At 42.1% G+C, this 15,967-nt stretch overlaps 1 protein-coding gene and 1 pseudogene across 5 annotated transcripts in view; one reads left to right on the forward strand and one right to left on the reverse strand.

Moving 5' to 3' along the window:
- The window catches only part of MARK3 (microtubule affinity regulating kinase 3), a 109,465-nt gene that overhangs the window by 57,197 nt on the left and 36,301 nt on the right, over positions 1-15,967 (reverse strand). For all 5 annotated transcript variants that reach the window (XM_066344059.1, XM_066344058.1, XM_066344057.1 and 2 more), the window contains one exon: positions 7,173-7,226. In XM_066344059.1, coding sequence (XP_066200156.1) covers positions 7,173-7,226 — 54 coding nt within the window. The remainder of the gene's footprint in view (positions 1-7,172; positions 7,227-15,967) is intronic.
- LOC136375798 (small ribosomal subunit protein eS6-like) lies at positions 11,719-13,423 on the forward strand (annotated as a pseudogene).

Here is a 15,967-nt window from a genome sequence, read left to right on the forward strand (position 1 = left end):
TAAAACAGTGCCTGACATACAGCAATATTTAATAAGTATCTGTTAAATAAATGAGTGCATAAGTAAACAAACCTGAATAAAAAACATGGCTTATGAATTTTTGGAAGGAGAGGTGGGTGGGGTACAAGACCTGCTACTTTAAGTATTTGAAATATTCCTCCAAACTTGAAACTATTAATCACTTTCTTTATAGCTCCTATGAAGGAAAATCTCAGATTAGTTCCCATCTGAGTTTTTATAAATCCTGAATGAGGGAAATTTAACTAATTACAGTAAGGTGGCATAATGGGCTAAAGGGAACCCGTATTTCAGTCAGACCAAGATTTTTGTCTTTGTTCTCTCCATCACTTACTGGCTGAAGAGCTGGACTAATCCACTTCTCAGTCTGTCTCCTAACTGAAAAATGAATATGGTAAGAATACTCAGGTAACAGTGTATGAAAAAGAAAAGATGCCTTTCAGACCAGCTACCATGAAAAAAATTAACACCTAGGCCCTGGCCGGTTGGCTCAGTGGTAGAGCATCGGCCTGGCGTGCAGGAGTCCCGGGTTCGATTCCCGGCCAGGGCACACAGGAGAAGCGCCCATCTGCTTCTCCACCCCTCCCCCTCTCCTTCCTCTCTGTCTCTCTTCCCCTCCCACAGCCAAGGCTCCATTGGAGCAAAGTTGGCCCGGGCGCTGAGGATGGCTCTGTGGCCTCTGCCTCAGGTGCTAGAATGGCTCTGGTCGCAACAGAGCAATGCCCCAGATGAGCAGAGCATCACCCCCTGGTGGGCATGCCGGGTGGATCCCAGTCAGGCGCATGCAGGGTCTGACTGCCTCCCCGTTTCCAACTACAGAAAAAAAAAATTTAACACCTATATGTGTAAGAGCATGGGAGGCACAGGTTCTAGTATTTTTTTTTTACTTAGAAAATTAAATTTAATAGTGTGACATCGATCAATAAGAGTACATAGGTTTCAGGTAAACATTTATATAGCATTTAATCTGTTGATTATGTTGTAAAGCCATCAGCCAAAGTCAAATCATTTTCCATCACCTTATATTTGTTCCTCTTTACACCCTTCCCCATCCCTTTCTAATACTAATAATAATGAATTCCTATGTACAATATAGTGATCCCAGGACACTGTTTAGCACAAATACTCTACCACCTGAAAACTGGCAAACATGTTTCATTTAGAATTCACCAATGCTTGACTCAATGCTAATTAATTAGACCTATCAAAGAATGACTGCCTGAATATCCATCACTGAACAGTTACAAGATGTGGGCCATTTAGTTCGCCTCCCTGGCAGCTATTTTCTAAACACTAGAACTTTACAACTTTATGAAATTGGAAAGGTTGAATGAATTTTGCTCGTCATTTGGGAATTGAGTAGATTTAAATCAGGTCACGTGGGCAGGTCTTCACGATGGGCTTAGTGCTCTTATAAGTAGAGACAGCAGAGTGCACTCAGGTGCACCTGTGCTGTACACCTCGGCCCAGACACAATGAGAGGGTGGCAACAGAGAGCGAGCTCTCGGCAGAACCTGACCACGCTGGTGCCCTGAACTGGGACTTCTCGGCCTCTACAACTTGGGGAAATAAATGTCTGTTTTTTAAGCCAACCAGTCTATGGTATTTTGTTATAGCAGCTTGAAAAAACTAATGAAATGATAATGCTCAGCATATAGTAAATGCTTAAATACGGTATTAGCTGTTACCTGAAGTAGTCTGTAGCAATTAAGTCCCACAAAGAGACCTAGCCAGAACCTGCCATTCAATTCTTAAGCTTTACTTATTTTCTGTGAAAGGAAACTGTAAACAAAAACATCTCCCACACCCCAAAACCAAGCAAACAGAAGTCTCCTTTCCAGCAGGATGCACAACAATGGCAAACACTCAATCCTTACCACGTGCCACATATCCTTCTCGGCTCTTCTAAGGAGTTCTGAATTTTTGGTTTTTTGGTTTTTTTTTTAGAGAAAGACAGGAAGGGAGAGAGATGAGAATCATCAACTCGTAGTTTTGTGCCTTTAGTTGTTCACTGATTGCTTCTCATTTGTCCCTTGATGGGTGGGCTCAACCTGAGCCAGTGACCCCTTGCTCTAGCCCAGGGGTCTCAAACTCGCGGCCCGCCGAACAATTTTGTGTGGCCCGCAGACTAATCCACGAAGTTCAAAATATTTTGGATAAAATTAAGTAAGCCTAGGGGCCTACTTGTTTTTTCATTTCTCTAGCATCCTAGCTAGATATTAGCTTAGTTAACAGCAGTTGTGATGCGAACTACAGTTTCTGGTCGTTTTGTGACACTGAAAAGTGTTGCGTAACAGTTGCCTTTTGTAGACCTAGTGCGGCCCGCTGAAGGGCTGTGATCTTGCTCTGCGGCCCACATGCTGAGTTGAGTTTGAGACCCCTGCTCTAGCCAGTGGCCATGGGCTTCTATCAGTGATCTCAAACTCAAGCTGGTGACCCTGCGCTCAAGCTGGAGAGTCTGACTGAGCTCAAGCCGGATGAAACCGCACTCAAGCTGGAGATTTCAGGGTTTTAAAACCTAGAACCTTAGTGTCCAAGGTCAATGCACTATCCACTGTGCCACCACCAGTCAGGTTAAGAGGTTTTGAATGTTAACCTATTTAGTTCTCACTATAGCCCTATGAGGTACTGTTATTACTCTCATTTTACAAATGGAAAAACTAAGACCCAGGAAGGTTAAGTGACTTGTAACAGTGAGGCTGGGTTAAAGCCTGGCTTTGAATCTGTGCGGCCTGGCTTCACTGTATTCCTAAACCACTATTAATACTCTCTCTGTTTATGGTAACAGTCTACTTCAAGATTGAAAAGAAAGTTAATTACTTTACAAGGGTTACACTTAGTATACTGGTATGTCTTAATAAAACCTAGGGTTTTTTTTTTTTTGGGGGGGGGGGTGTGTGTTTAAATCAAGTGAGAGGCAGGGAGACAGAGAGACAAACTCCTGCATGTGCCCCTACAGAGATCCACCTGGTAACCCCAGTCTGGGTTGACTTCTGCCCATCTGGGGCTGTGTTATGTTGTTCGGCAACCACGCTATTTTAGCAATTGAGGCAAGGCCATGGAGCCATCCTCAGCACCAAGGGGCCACTTCGCTCCCATTAAGCCATGGCTGTAGGAGGAGAAGGGGCTCTGGGGTGGAGAGGCAGATTGTCGCTTCTCCTAAGTATCCTATCTGGGAATTGAACCTGGGACTTCCACACGCCGGGCTGACACTCTACTGCTGAGCCAACTGGCCAGGGCCTAAAATCTACTATTTTTAAAAGGAAAAACCACACTTTAAAAAAGAATCATCCTAAAGCACAGAGGTTGCCAGTTCAATCCCTGGCTAGGACACATAGGGGAACACTCTCTCTCTCTTCCTTCTTCTCTTTCTAAATTTAATAAAATATTTAAAAATAAAGAGTCATGACTTACTTCTCAATGACAGAATTAATAAAACAAGACTCAGTAAGATTACCTACATATAACCAAATTCAAGCTAAAAATGACTTTGTAAAACCAGGAAGATGATTAACTTTTTATTATTTATGTTGTTTTCAAAACCATCACAGGTATACAACATTACAGAGTTCTTTAAAGGCTGACCTAAAAAAACACTAATGAACAGAACATTTCTAATGGAGAAAAACACATCTCTTACTAGACTCTCACATTAATTAAATCAATACGGCCTCAATACTGTGAACACTTTGCAACTGACAAGATTTTAACACCTGTGTTAAAACACTTCCTGAATAAGCCAGTCACACTTTTGGGTAGTAGCTAAGGTCCAGAGCTTAAAAATCACAATATAAAGAGAGCTATTCCTGATGCAGGTGTGATACAATCATGAAAAAGTAAAAAAGGCTGCAAGAACTACTATTAAAAGGACCAAGATGCCAGGTTCACTCCACCCTACTGCTACTTTTCCATGGAAAACAAACTCAGCAAAGAATTTGGAAAAAAATAAAAAAAGAATAATTCTAATTTATAAGAATACAAACGTATACACACACTTTAAAACAATGCCCTATAAACTGAAACCTTTATACTTACGAAGCTGTTTAACTAGGACAGATATGGATGTAGTGTAAGTCTTTTTTTCTTTTTTAACTTTTTCTTAAAGACTTTATTCAATTTTTAGAGAGGAGAGAGAGAGAGAGAGAGAGAAGGAGGGAGGAGCAGGAAGCATCAACTCCCATTTGTGCCTTGACCAGGCAAGCCTAGGGTTTCAAGCCGGCGACCTCAGTGTTCTAGGTCGACGCTTTATCCCACTGCGCCACCACAGGTCAGGCTGTACTGTAAGTCTTTTATCGATGGCTCAACCACATGACAATCTCAAAGTCTTGCCTATCAGATTATGTGCCAAAATTAATGCTGATGCAAATCTGCATTATCTATCAGGCTAACCAGATAACCTACCATAAACTGATAATAAGACAAACAGTAATTTTTAATAATAATAATAATAATAGAACAGCAGTGAAAAACTATGGCCAAAAATAATGAAAAAAGCAAGCAGAAATGGAACAGTTATAACCAGCTCAAGAATATATGATAGCCTGCCTGACCAGGCGGTGGCGCAGTGGATAGAGCATTGGACTGGGATGTACTGGGATGTGGAGACCCCGAGGTTGCCAGGTTGAGCGCGGGCTCATCTGTTTTGAGCAAAGCTCACCAGCTTGGACCCAAGGTCGCTGGCTCGAGCAAGGGGTTACTTGGTCTGCTAAAGGCCCACAGTCAAGAAAGCAGTCAATGAACAACTAAGGTGTCGCAACAAAAAACTGATGATTGATGCCTCTCATCTCTCTCTGTTCCTGTCTGTCCCTATCTATCCCTCTCTCTGACTCTCTCTCTGTCTCTGTAAAAAAAAAAAAAGAAAATATGATAGCTTGACCAATGGTGGCTCAGTAGATAGAGCATCAACTTGGGATAGTCAGGGCCCAGGTTTGAAACCCTGAGGTTGCCAGCTTGAATGCGGGCTTGCAAGCTTGAGCTAAGTGGCACCGGTTTGAGTGTGGGATCATCCACATGACCCATGGTCACCGGCTTGAGCAAGGGCTCAGATGGAGCCCCCGGTCAAGGCACATATGAAAAGCAATCAATAAACAATTAAGTGATGCAACTATAAGTTGATTCTTCTCATCTCTCTCCCTTCCTGTTTGTCTATTTGTCTCATGCTTAAAAATAAAATAGTATGATAAAATTCTTCTTAGAAAACTGCTATAATTCCAGTTACCTGCAAGGACCCTTGGAGAGTGAAAAATTTGTAATATCATTCAAACACTGAACTCAAATCCTTAGTAAACTTCTTTATAGGCTAATTTTAGTTCTGAATATCAAATTTTAGTAGCCCTTAACTTACTTATTAGTACCAAATACTTAGCTTTATAAAGAAATGAAAGTGGCCCTAGCTGGTTGCCTCAGTGGTAGAGTATCAGCCCAGTATATAGATGTTCCAGGTTCGATTCCTGGTCAGGGAACACAGGAAGGGTGCCCATCTGCTTCCCCACCTCTCCCCCTTTAGCTTCTCCCCTCGTCTCCTCCCACAGCCACGGCTCGATTGGAACAAGTTGTCCCAGGCTGCTGAGGATGGTTCCATGGCCTCCACCTCAGGCACTAAGAAGAGCTAGGTTGAGCAATGGAGCTATGCCCCAGATGGGCTGAGCATCTCCCCCTTGTGGGCATGCCGGGTGGGTGCTGGTTGGGGCACACAGTCTGTCTCTCTGCTTCCCCTCCTCTCACTAAATTGAAAAAAGAAAAAAAAAAAAGAATGAAAATTTGACCTGGCCCAGTTGCTTAGCTGATTTGAGTGTTGTCCTGATATGCTAAGGTTGCAGGTTCAAACCCCAGACAGGGCACATACAAGAATCAACCAATGAATGTATAAATGGAACAAATCGATGTTTCCTCCCTCTCTCTCCCTGCCCCCTGCTTCAAATCAATAAATAAAAATTGGGGAAAAAAAATAGAAAAAGGAAATGAATACAATTTCATTTTCATAACAAAGGACTGAAATTTTTGGATCTGTTCCAGGGCCACCTTGAGAATCCTTAAGGCCCACTATGCCTTTCAGAGCCAATTGTTTAAATACCATTTCTAGTAAAAGGTAAAGTCTACCTCCCTTCCTATATCACACACCCAAACAAGGTTTCAAAATTCTTAGGATACAAATGGAAAATAACTATTAGTAATGCATTAGGAATGCATGTAGGGCATTATGCTTACAGCATCTTACAAGTGCAGTGCTCTGCAGTTTACAAAACTTTTATAATATGCATTATTTCATTAGTAATCCACCCTAATAAGAAAAAGTTATCTCCATTTTAAAGACGAGAAACCTGAGGTCCAGAATGTTAAGCGACCTGCTCAAGGTCAAGTCAGACATCTGGCTAAGTGTCACAAACAATATTAAAATACGGGACTTCATTCCTAGTACTATATCTCTGTATCCCCCACATACTATAGGCCAAATCTAGAAATCAAATGAAGTATATAAAAAGGCTTTGCAAAACTAAAAATATGAGAAGGAACTTATTATAAAGATGACTAATCATTTGCAGATGCACTAGTGAAATGCCTATGCCCAGGCCCTACCTGAGCAACTACATCTCTCCTGTGGGCCAGTCATCAGGGCTTTGAAGAGGCCCAGATGATTCTAAGATGCACCAGGGTTGAGAATTCCTGAGCTACGTTAGGTGATACAAAGGGCAACAGTACATTACAAACATGTTTTTTACAACAGTTTCCCTTTTGTATGAATTAATCAGCATTCCTTAATTCAACCGAGTGTGATAGTTTAATAAAGCCAAAATGCTGATTCTAAAGATCTTAATATTAGTTATATAACTAATTAGTTATATGATATGACTAAGACTAATTTTATGAAAATACATTGTCTGCCTTATTTTTAAAAACTTATTCTAATCATTACTTAGAACATTGAATTTACAAGTACAGCCTTCCGTTTGCTATTAGGAACAAAAAAAAGCATTATCTTAAACTGAAGGAAGAAATCCAACAATACTACATATAAATTGTATTCTTTTGAGGAATATGAGGCTTTATTATACTAACCATAATAAAAATAACAGTAGAAGTATTTAAGACACAAATTAGATGGCAATTAGCACTGAAAATCATTTAAAAAGTATAAGGTACTAGACTAATCTTACCTTTTGTAGACTTGTTGGATTCAACTGAGTTTTGTCAATTATTTTTATTGCAACCTAGAAAAAAATGAATTAATAAAAATTAATGGATTTTAAGAATCTGGTCATCAAAAACTAGTAATAGTTTTCAAAATACCCAAACATGGTATTGTTAAAAAGCAAGTAAACAAATCTCAAAACCTAAAACTTAACTAGTTACAATATTTTATAAATTTTTTATAGTTGAGAACAGGGGCTTTGTGCAAATCAGGGTATTATTCTAACATTTTATATGAAGATATCTATAAACACAGGGAAAAAATATCTCCCACAAACCAAAAAATGAAGAGATTATACAATGAAAATGCTTCTAAAATGTGGCAATGCAGCAAATCTATTATTCACTATTTACTGACACTTTTCTATCTGGCTCTGAGACGTAATGGCAGGAAACAGCTTTTATAGGTTTGTACAGCCCAGAATGCCTCCCAGAGTGTCCAGCACACAGTGGGAATTTGGTAATTGAGCAAATATATGAATAAATAGGTTGTTGTTGAATCTGGAAATTTTAAAAACATTTTAACAACAACAAAAAATGAAGTATGCACCCCTATGTTCACTGCAGCATTATTTACAATAGCCAAGATGTGAAAACACAAACCCACACGTCCATCAATAGATGAACGGACAAAGACTGTACACATGCACGCACACGTGCATACACACACACACACACACACACAATGCAATATCATTCAGCAATACAGAAAGAATTAAATTTGGAAAAGCACAGATGGACCTAGAGCAGTGATAGTGGACCTGGTCCCTACTGCCCACTAGTGGGCAATCCAGCTTTCACGGTGAGTGGTAGCGGAGCAACCAAAGTATAAATAAAAAGATATTTAACTATAATAAGTTGTTTTATAAAGATTTATTCTGCCAGCCTGACCAGGCGGTGGTGCAGTGGATAGAGTGTTGTACTGGGATGCCGAGGACCCAGGTTTGAGACCCCGAGGTGGCCAGCTTGAGCGTGGGCTCATTTGGTTTGAGCAAAAGCTCACTAGCTTGGACCCAAGGTCACTGGCTCCAGCAAGGGGTTACTCGGTCTGCTGAAGGCCCGTGGTCAAGGCACATATGAGAAAGCAATCAATGAACAACTAAGGTGTTGCAATACGCAAGGAAAAACTAATGATTGATGCTTCTCATCTCTCCATTCCTGTCTGTCTGTCCCTGTCTATCCCTCTCTCTGACTGTCTCTGTAAACAAAAACAAAAACAAACAAAAATAGGGTTAAGGGGCATAGAGTCAGTAATAGTGTGGTAACTGCACAGTGATAGAGGGTTACTAATCACATTGTAAGGTATATAAAAATGTTAAATCACCTGTTATACACCTGTATGTTGTACGCCTGAAGCTAATATTGTATGCTAACTATAGTTTAATTTAAAAGAAAAATGGCCTGACCTGTGGTGGCACAGTGGATAAAATGTCGACCTGGAATGCTGAGGTCGCCGGTTCAAAACCCTGGGCTTGCCTGGTCAAGGCACATACAGGAGTCGATGCTTTCTGCTCCTCCTCTCTCTCCCTCTCTAAAATGAATAAATCTTAAAAATTTTAAAAAAAGAAAAGAAAAATGAAAAGCCCTTTAGGCAATTAAAGAAGGAAAAGGGACTAAGCCAGGCCTATCTGCAGTCTAAACCCAAGTGAAACATACACAGAGGCAACAAACGGGTCAAACATACACAGAGGCAACAAACGGGTCAAAAGGGATGAGTACACCCCAGCAGTCTAAAAAACCATTATGATACCAAAAAAAAAAAAAAAAAAAGAACTATAGCTTCTAGTTATATGTACTTCTCACCTGGTCAGTTTTTCATTTCTCATATATAATTGATTTCTAGAAATTATACTGCTCACAAAAATTAGGGGATTTCAAAAGGAATATAAAGCGATAAAAAAAAGCATTTGATATATATATTTTTTGTGACAGAGAGAAAGACAGAGAGAGGGACAGATAAGGACAGACAGGAAGGGAGAAAGATAAAAAGCATCAATTCTTCGTTGCAGCTCCTTAGTTGTTCATTGATTGCCCTTTTTTAAATTTATTTATTTTTTACAGAGACAGAGAGTGAGTCAGAGAGAGGGATAGACAGGGACAGACAGACAGGAACGGAGAGAGATGAGAAGCATCAATCATTAGTTTTTCATTGCGCGTTGCAACACCTTAGTTGTTCATTGATTGCTTTCTCATATGTGCCTTGACCGCAGGCCTTCAGCAGATTGAGTAACCCCTTGCTGGAGCCAGCGACCTTGGGTTCAAGCTGGTGGGCTCTTTCCTCAAACCAGATGAGCCCGCACTCAAGCCGGCGACCCCAGGGTCTCAAACCCGGGTCCTCTGCATCCCAGTATGACGCTCCATCCACTGCGCCACTGCCTGGTCAGGCTGATTGCTTTTTTATATGTGCCTTGACTGGGGGGCTACAGCACAACAAATGACCCCTTGTACAAGCCAGTGACCTTGGGCTCAAGTTGCTGACCTCGAGGTCTCGAACCTGAGTCCTCCACATCCCAGTCTGATGCTCTATCCATGGTGCCTCCGCCTGGTCAGGCTGATTATTTTTTTTAATTAAACAAGATAATCAGAAAAGCAAACAGGTCAAAGAAAGTTGTTCGATTACGAAAATGAGATGCAAAACCAACTTTTATTTCATTGGTAAAAACGCACTATACAAAAGGCTGAAAGTCCTGGAGTATCTGCACATTCTCTGATCTTGAAAGTGCACATCCTGCAAGTTCCTAGCCCTTGCAATGCCCCTGTATCACGATTTGCCTGAATGCAAAGCCTAGAGAGCCACAGGACATCTTGAAGCTGGTCAAACACAGACGACAGTGGCAACAGAACTTGGAACATCCCATATGTGATTAGCAGACTGTGGAACTGCTTTCAATCGCTTCAGACTGGCACAGTATGAAGAAGACAAGGGCAGGGTCACCTATCTGCCCCAACAGCAAGAGATGACCGCTATGTGACGTCATGGGCAAGAAGGAACAGGCGCAGAAATGCAACAGAGCTGTGGGGACAGTTTCTTGCTGCTACTAGACAATAATAAGCACCCAGATCATACAAAATTGGCTCCATCATGTTGGACTGCATGCCCGGCGATCAATGGTATGCATTCTGTTATCTGCTGAACATCATAGGCCCCATAGAAGGAGGGCTGATGAGCATCGTCATTGGCCCTGTGATAAGTGGTCAACTGTCCTCTTCTCTGAGTCATGGTTCAGTCTGCAGCCTGACGATCATCGTGTCCTGATCTGGCACGAATGAGGAACAGAGGAAAATCCACGTGTCTTGTGAGAAAGGGACTCCTTCGGTGGTGGTGGAGTCATGGTGTAGGCTGGCATCAGCATTGGTGGTCTTTCCGACCTCCAAGTCATCAGAAATGGATCGTTGACTGCTGTCAGATTTCAAGATGAGGTCCTGCACCTTACAGTGGTACCCTATGCTGGAGCAGTTATAAACAACTTTCTTTTCATGGACGATAATGCAAGGCCCCACCGTGCACATCTCGTCAACAACATGCTTCAGGAGGCAGGAACAAACACATGAACTGGCCTTCACATTCTCTAGACCTGAATCCAATTGAACATGCTTGGGAAGCACTGGGAAGACGTCTGGCAAACCATCTAATGCAGCGGTTCTCAACCTGTGGGTCGCGACCCCAGCGGAGGTCGAACGACCAAAACACAGTGGTCGCCTAAAGCCATCGGAAATACATATTTTATTTAAAAATGTATTGTATAATAAATATGTATTTTCCGATGGCTTTAGGCGACCCATGTTTTGGTCGTTCAACCCCAGCCAGGGTCGCGACCCACAGGTTGAGAACCGCTGATCTAATGCCTCCCACAACACTTCTTGAGCTGGAAGTTGCCCTGGAGCAAGAGTGGCAGAGGATCCCACAAGAACTGCTGGACAATCTGATCCTGTCCAAGCCCCACCACTGTCAATGTGTTTGGGCAGTCTTGGGTGACCATACACCCTACTGAATGTGTGGCACTCTTGTCCAGTTTCACATGCTTCTGTTCACACCCACCAATATGTCACTTGTTAATCATAATAACTGAGTTTGCATCTCATTTGCATAATTAAACAATTTTCTTAAGACTTGTCGTTTGCTTTTCTAATGTTCTTGTTTAATAAAAAAAATCAAATGCTTCTTTTATTTTTCATATTCATTTTGAAATATCCCCTAATTTTTGTGGGCAGTGTTATAAATACCCAGAAGGGCAGCAAGGCGGTGACAACAGAGAATGGAAAGACACACAAGTTAAGAGAGAGGCTCTGCCGTGAACTGGGGAACATAATTAACTCAGTTTTGTACCTGAGGTCCAGGACCCCAAGTGACCTTGCCCCTTTCTCGGTGGGCTGTACGTTCTTCAGAACACAGATCCAGTAAGAAGTACTAGTGAAGAACATGGCTACAGCCACAGCCTGAGGACACTTGAAGAGGCGCTATGTCAACAGTTCTCAAAATTCTTAGTCCCCTTGACACTCTTAAGATTACTGATGACCCCAAAGGTGCGTTATATCTACTGATGAACCATATTACAACTAAAAACTTGGAAAGTGTAAAAATAAGCAAAAAATTAATTTCAAAATAGTAATATTAAACACATGGTGCTGCCTGACCGGGCGGTGGCGCAGTGGATAGAGCGTCGGACTGGGAGGCGGAAGACCCAGGTTCGAGACCCCAAGGTCGCCAGCTTGAGCGAGGGCTCATCTGGTTTGAGCAAAAGCTCACCAGCTTGAGCCCAAGGTCGCTGACTCAAGCAAGGGGTTACTCGGTCTGCTGAAGGCCTGCGGTCAAGGCACATATAGAAGGCAATCAATGAACAATTAAGGTGTTGCAATGTGCAACGAAAAACTAATGATTGATGCTTCTCATCTCTCCGTTCCTGTCTGTCTGTCCCTGTCTATCCCTCTCTCTGACTCTCTGTATCTGAAAAAAATAAAAACAAACAAACAAAAAAAACACAATAAACAGATGGTGCTGGGAAAACTGGATATCTACATGGAAAAAAAAGTGAATTCTTACCTAACACCACATACAAGTATCAGCGCAAAGAGGATCAATGACATTAAATATTAAGACCTAAAACTATAGGACTCTTCGAAGAAAACAGCAAAAGCTTCATGACACTAGATTTGGCATGATCACTTAGATATGACACCAAAATACAGGCATCAAAAGAAAAAAAATAGACAGGACTTTATGACAAATTTTAAATTTTGTGCATCAAGTTCCTGGCTGATGACACAGTGAATAGACTGTCATCCCACAGTGCTGACCGGTTTTATCCTGGGGTTGTAGTCTCAGTCGCAAGGGCACTGGTTCGAGCCCCAGTCACGGCACATAGGAGAAGCAATCAATGGCACTACTAAGTGTAACGAGTTGATGCTTCTCTGTTTCTCTCCCTCTTTTTCCCTCACCCTTTCCTCTCAAAAAAAATTGTGCATCAAAAAGATTTCCAGCTCCTTACTGTGGCACCTTGCAGGCAGTCGGCTATTCTGCGGTAAAGCTCACATCTCCTTCTCATCCATCCACTGACTGCCATAAATTCCCTGAACTCACAGTGTCTAGCCACAGAAGTTGCTGCTGATGCACCGGGTGAAGAACGGAAGGGTTATGTGAATCAAATCAGTGGTGAGAACAACTAACAAGGTTTCCCCATGAAGCAGGGTGTTTTGACCCATGACCATGCCCACCTCCCACTGAGGGGCACTCCTGTTAAGACCAAGGAAGACTGGAGAAAGAAAGCGCAATTTTGTTCGGGATTGCGTTGTGGATGCCAATTTCAGTGTTCTCAACTTGGTCACTGTTAAAAAAAAAATTGGGAAGAAAGATATTCTTGGTCTCACTGATACTACTGTGCCTCATCACCTGGGACCCAAAAGAGCTAGCAAAATCCACAAACTTTTCTATCTCTCTAAAGAAGATGATGTTTGCCAATATGTTGTAAAGCCCCTAAACAAAGGTAAGAAACCTCGGACCAAAGCAACGAAGATTCAGCATCTTGTCACTCCACATTCCTGCAACACAAACATCGGTGTAATGCTCTAAAGAAAAATAAGAAAGAGGCCACAGGATATGCTAAACTTCTGGCAAAGTGACAATGAAAAACACCAGGAACAGAATGCCAAGAGACGTAGGCTGTCCTCTCTGAGAGTTTCTAAGTCTGAATCCATCAGAAATGAGATTTTATCAGAGTAAAAAATGAGAGCAGACATAAAAAGAAAAAGAAAAAAAAAAAGACTATATATATATATATATATCACCAGAATAAAAAGGCAACCCACAGACCCTGGACAGTTGGCTCAGCAGTGGAAGTCCCGGGTTTGATTTCCAGCCAGGGCACACAGGTGAAGCGCCCATCTGCTTCTCCACCCTTCTCTTTCTTTATTCTCTCTGTCTCTCCCTTCTCCTCCTGCAGCCAAGGCTCCATTGGAGCAAAGTTGGCCTGGGCACTGAGGACGGCTCCATGGCCTTTGCCTCAGGCACTAGAATGGCTCTGGTTGCAACCGAGCAATGTCCCAGATGGGCAGAGCATCGTTCCCTGGTGGGCGTGCCGGGTGGATCCTAGTTAGGTACATGTGGGAGTCTGACAGCCTCCCTGCTTCTAACAACGGAAAAATACAAAAACACACACACACACAAAAAAGGCAACCCACAGAATAGGAGAAAATATTTGCAAATCATATACAGCAGTGGTCCCCAACCTTTTTTGGGCCACGGACAGATTTAATGTCAGAAAATATTTTCATGGACCGGCCTTTATGGTGGAATGGATAAATGTATCATGTGACCGAGAGACAAGTGTCAAGAGTGAATCTTAGACAGATGTAACAGAGGGAATCTGGTCATTTTTAAAAAATAAAACATCGTTCAGACTTAAATAAAACAGGAATAATGTAAGTTATTTATTCTTTTTCTGCAGACCGGTACCAAATGGCCCATGGACCGGTACCAGTCCACGGACCGGGGGGTTGGGGATCACTGATATACAGTATCTGATAAGGGATTAATATCCAAAATATTATATATAGAGAACTTCTAAACCTCATCAATAACAAAAAGAACCCAATTAAAACATGGGTAAAGGACTTGAAGAGACAATTCTAAGATACACAGAGGCCAATAAACATGTGGAGAAGAACCTCAACATTACCTGCCATTAGTGAAATGCAAATCAAAACTACGAGATAGCACTGCACACATATTGGGATGGCAATTATCAAAAAGAAATCAATCAATAAAATAAGGCACAAATGTGGAGAGAACAAAACCTTGTGTAATGTCGGTAAGAATGCAAAATAGACTCTGGCCAGACAGCTCAGTTGTATGGAGTACTATTCTGATGTGCCAGGGTTGCAGGTTTGACCCATAGTCAGAGCACAGAGTTAACCACTGGATGCATGGATGGGTGAAGCAACGGATCGATGTTTCTCTCCCTCCCTCCCTTCCTCTCTCTTTCTCTCTAAAATCAATGAATAAGCCTGACCTGTGGTGGCGCAGTGGGTAAAAGCATCTACCTGGAACGCTGAGGTCGCCAGTTTGAAACCCCAGGCTTGCCTGGTCAAGGCACATATGGGAGATGATGCTTCCTGCTCCTACCTCTGTTCTTTCTATCTCTTTTCCTCTCTCTGTCTCTTTCTCTCTCTGTGTCTCCTCTCTCTAAAAAAATTAATACATAAAATGTAAAAAATAAATAAAATCAATGAATAAAAAAATAAAATTAAAAATTAAAAAAAGAATGCAAAATAATACAACCACTCTAGGAAAGTCTAGAGTTCCTCAAAAACTTAAGAACAGAATTATCATATGACCCAACAATTCCACTTCCAGGATTATACCCAGAAGAGCTGAAAGCAGAGACTTAAATAGATATTTACACACCCATATTGACAGCAGTATTATTCACAATAGCTAAGAAGAGAAACCACCCAAGTATTCACTGAGGAATGAATGGATAACCCTAATGTGGAATTATCCGTACAATGAAACACTATTTAGCCTTAAAAAGGAAGAAAATTCTGACACATGCAATAACATGGATGAACCTTGAGGACACAGTGTTAAGTGAAATAATGCAGTTGCAAAAGGACAAATATAGTGTGATTCCACTCATGAGATAACTGGAGTATTGACAATCACAGAGACAGAAAGTAGGCAGTGGGTACCTGGTGCTAGGAGGTGGGTACCTGGGGCTAGGAGGTGGGAATCTGGGGGTAGGGTGGGTACCTGGGGCTAGGAAGTGGGTACCTGGGGGTAGGGTGAAACAGAGTTTAAATTTTACAAGACGAAGAGAGTTCTGGAGATAGATGGTTGTGGTGACTATGCAACATTATAAATTTATTTAATACCACTAAAATATATATTTAAAAGTGGCTGTGGTAGAGCATTGGCCTGGTGTATGGATGTCCCAGGTTTAATTCCCAGTCAGGGCACACAGGAGAAGCGCCCATCTGCTTCTCCACCCCTCCGCCTCTTCCTTTTATCTCTCTGTTCCCCTTCTGCAGCCATGGCTGGATTGGAGTGAGTTGGCCCCAGGCCCTGAGAATGGCTCTATGGGCTTGTCTCAGGCACTAAGAAAGGCTCTAGTTGCTGAGCAACTAGATCAGGCATTCCCAAACTATGGCCTGCAGGCCGCATGCGGCCCAGAGGCCATTTATCCAGCCCTCCCCCGCCACACTTCCGGAAGGGGCACCTCTTTCATTGGTGGTCAGTGAAAGGAGAACTGTATGTGGCGGCCCTTCA

The sequence above is a fragment of the Saccopteryx leptura genome, chromosome 6 (genome assembly GCF_036850995.1).
Source record: "Saccopteryx leptura isolate mSacLep1 chromosome 6, mSacLep1_pri_phased_curated, whole genome shotgun sequence".
NCBI classification, from domain to species: domain Eukaryota; kingdom Metazoa; phylum Chordata; class Mammalia; order Chiroptera; family Emballonuridae; genus Saccopteryx; species Saccopteryx leptura.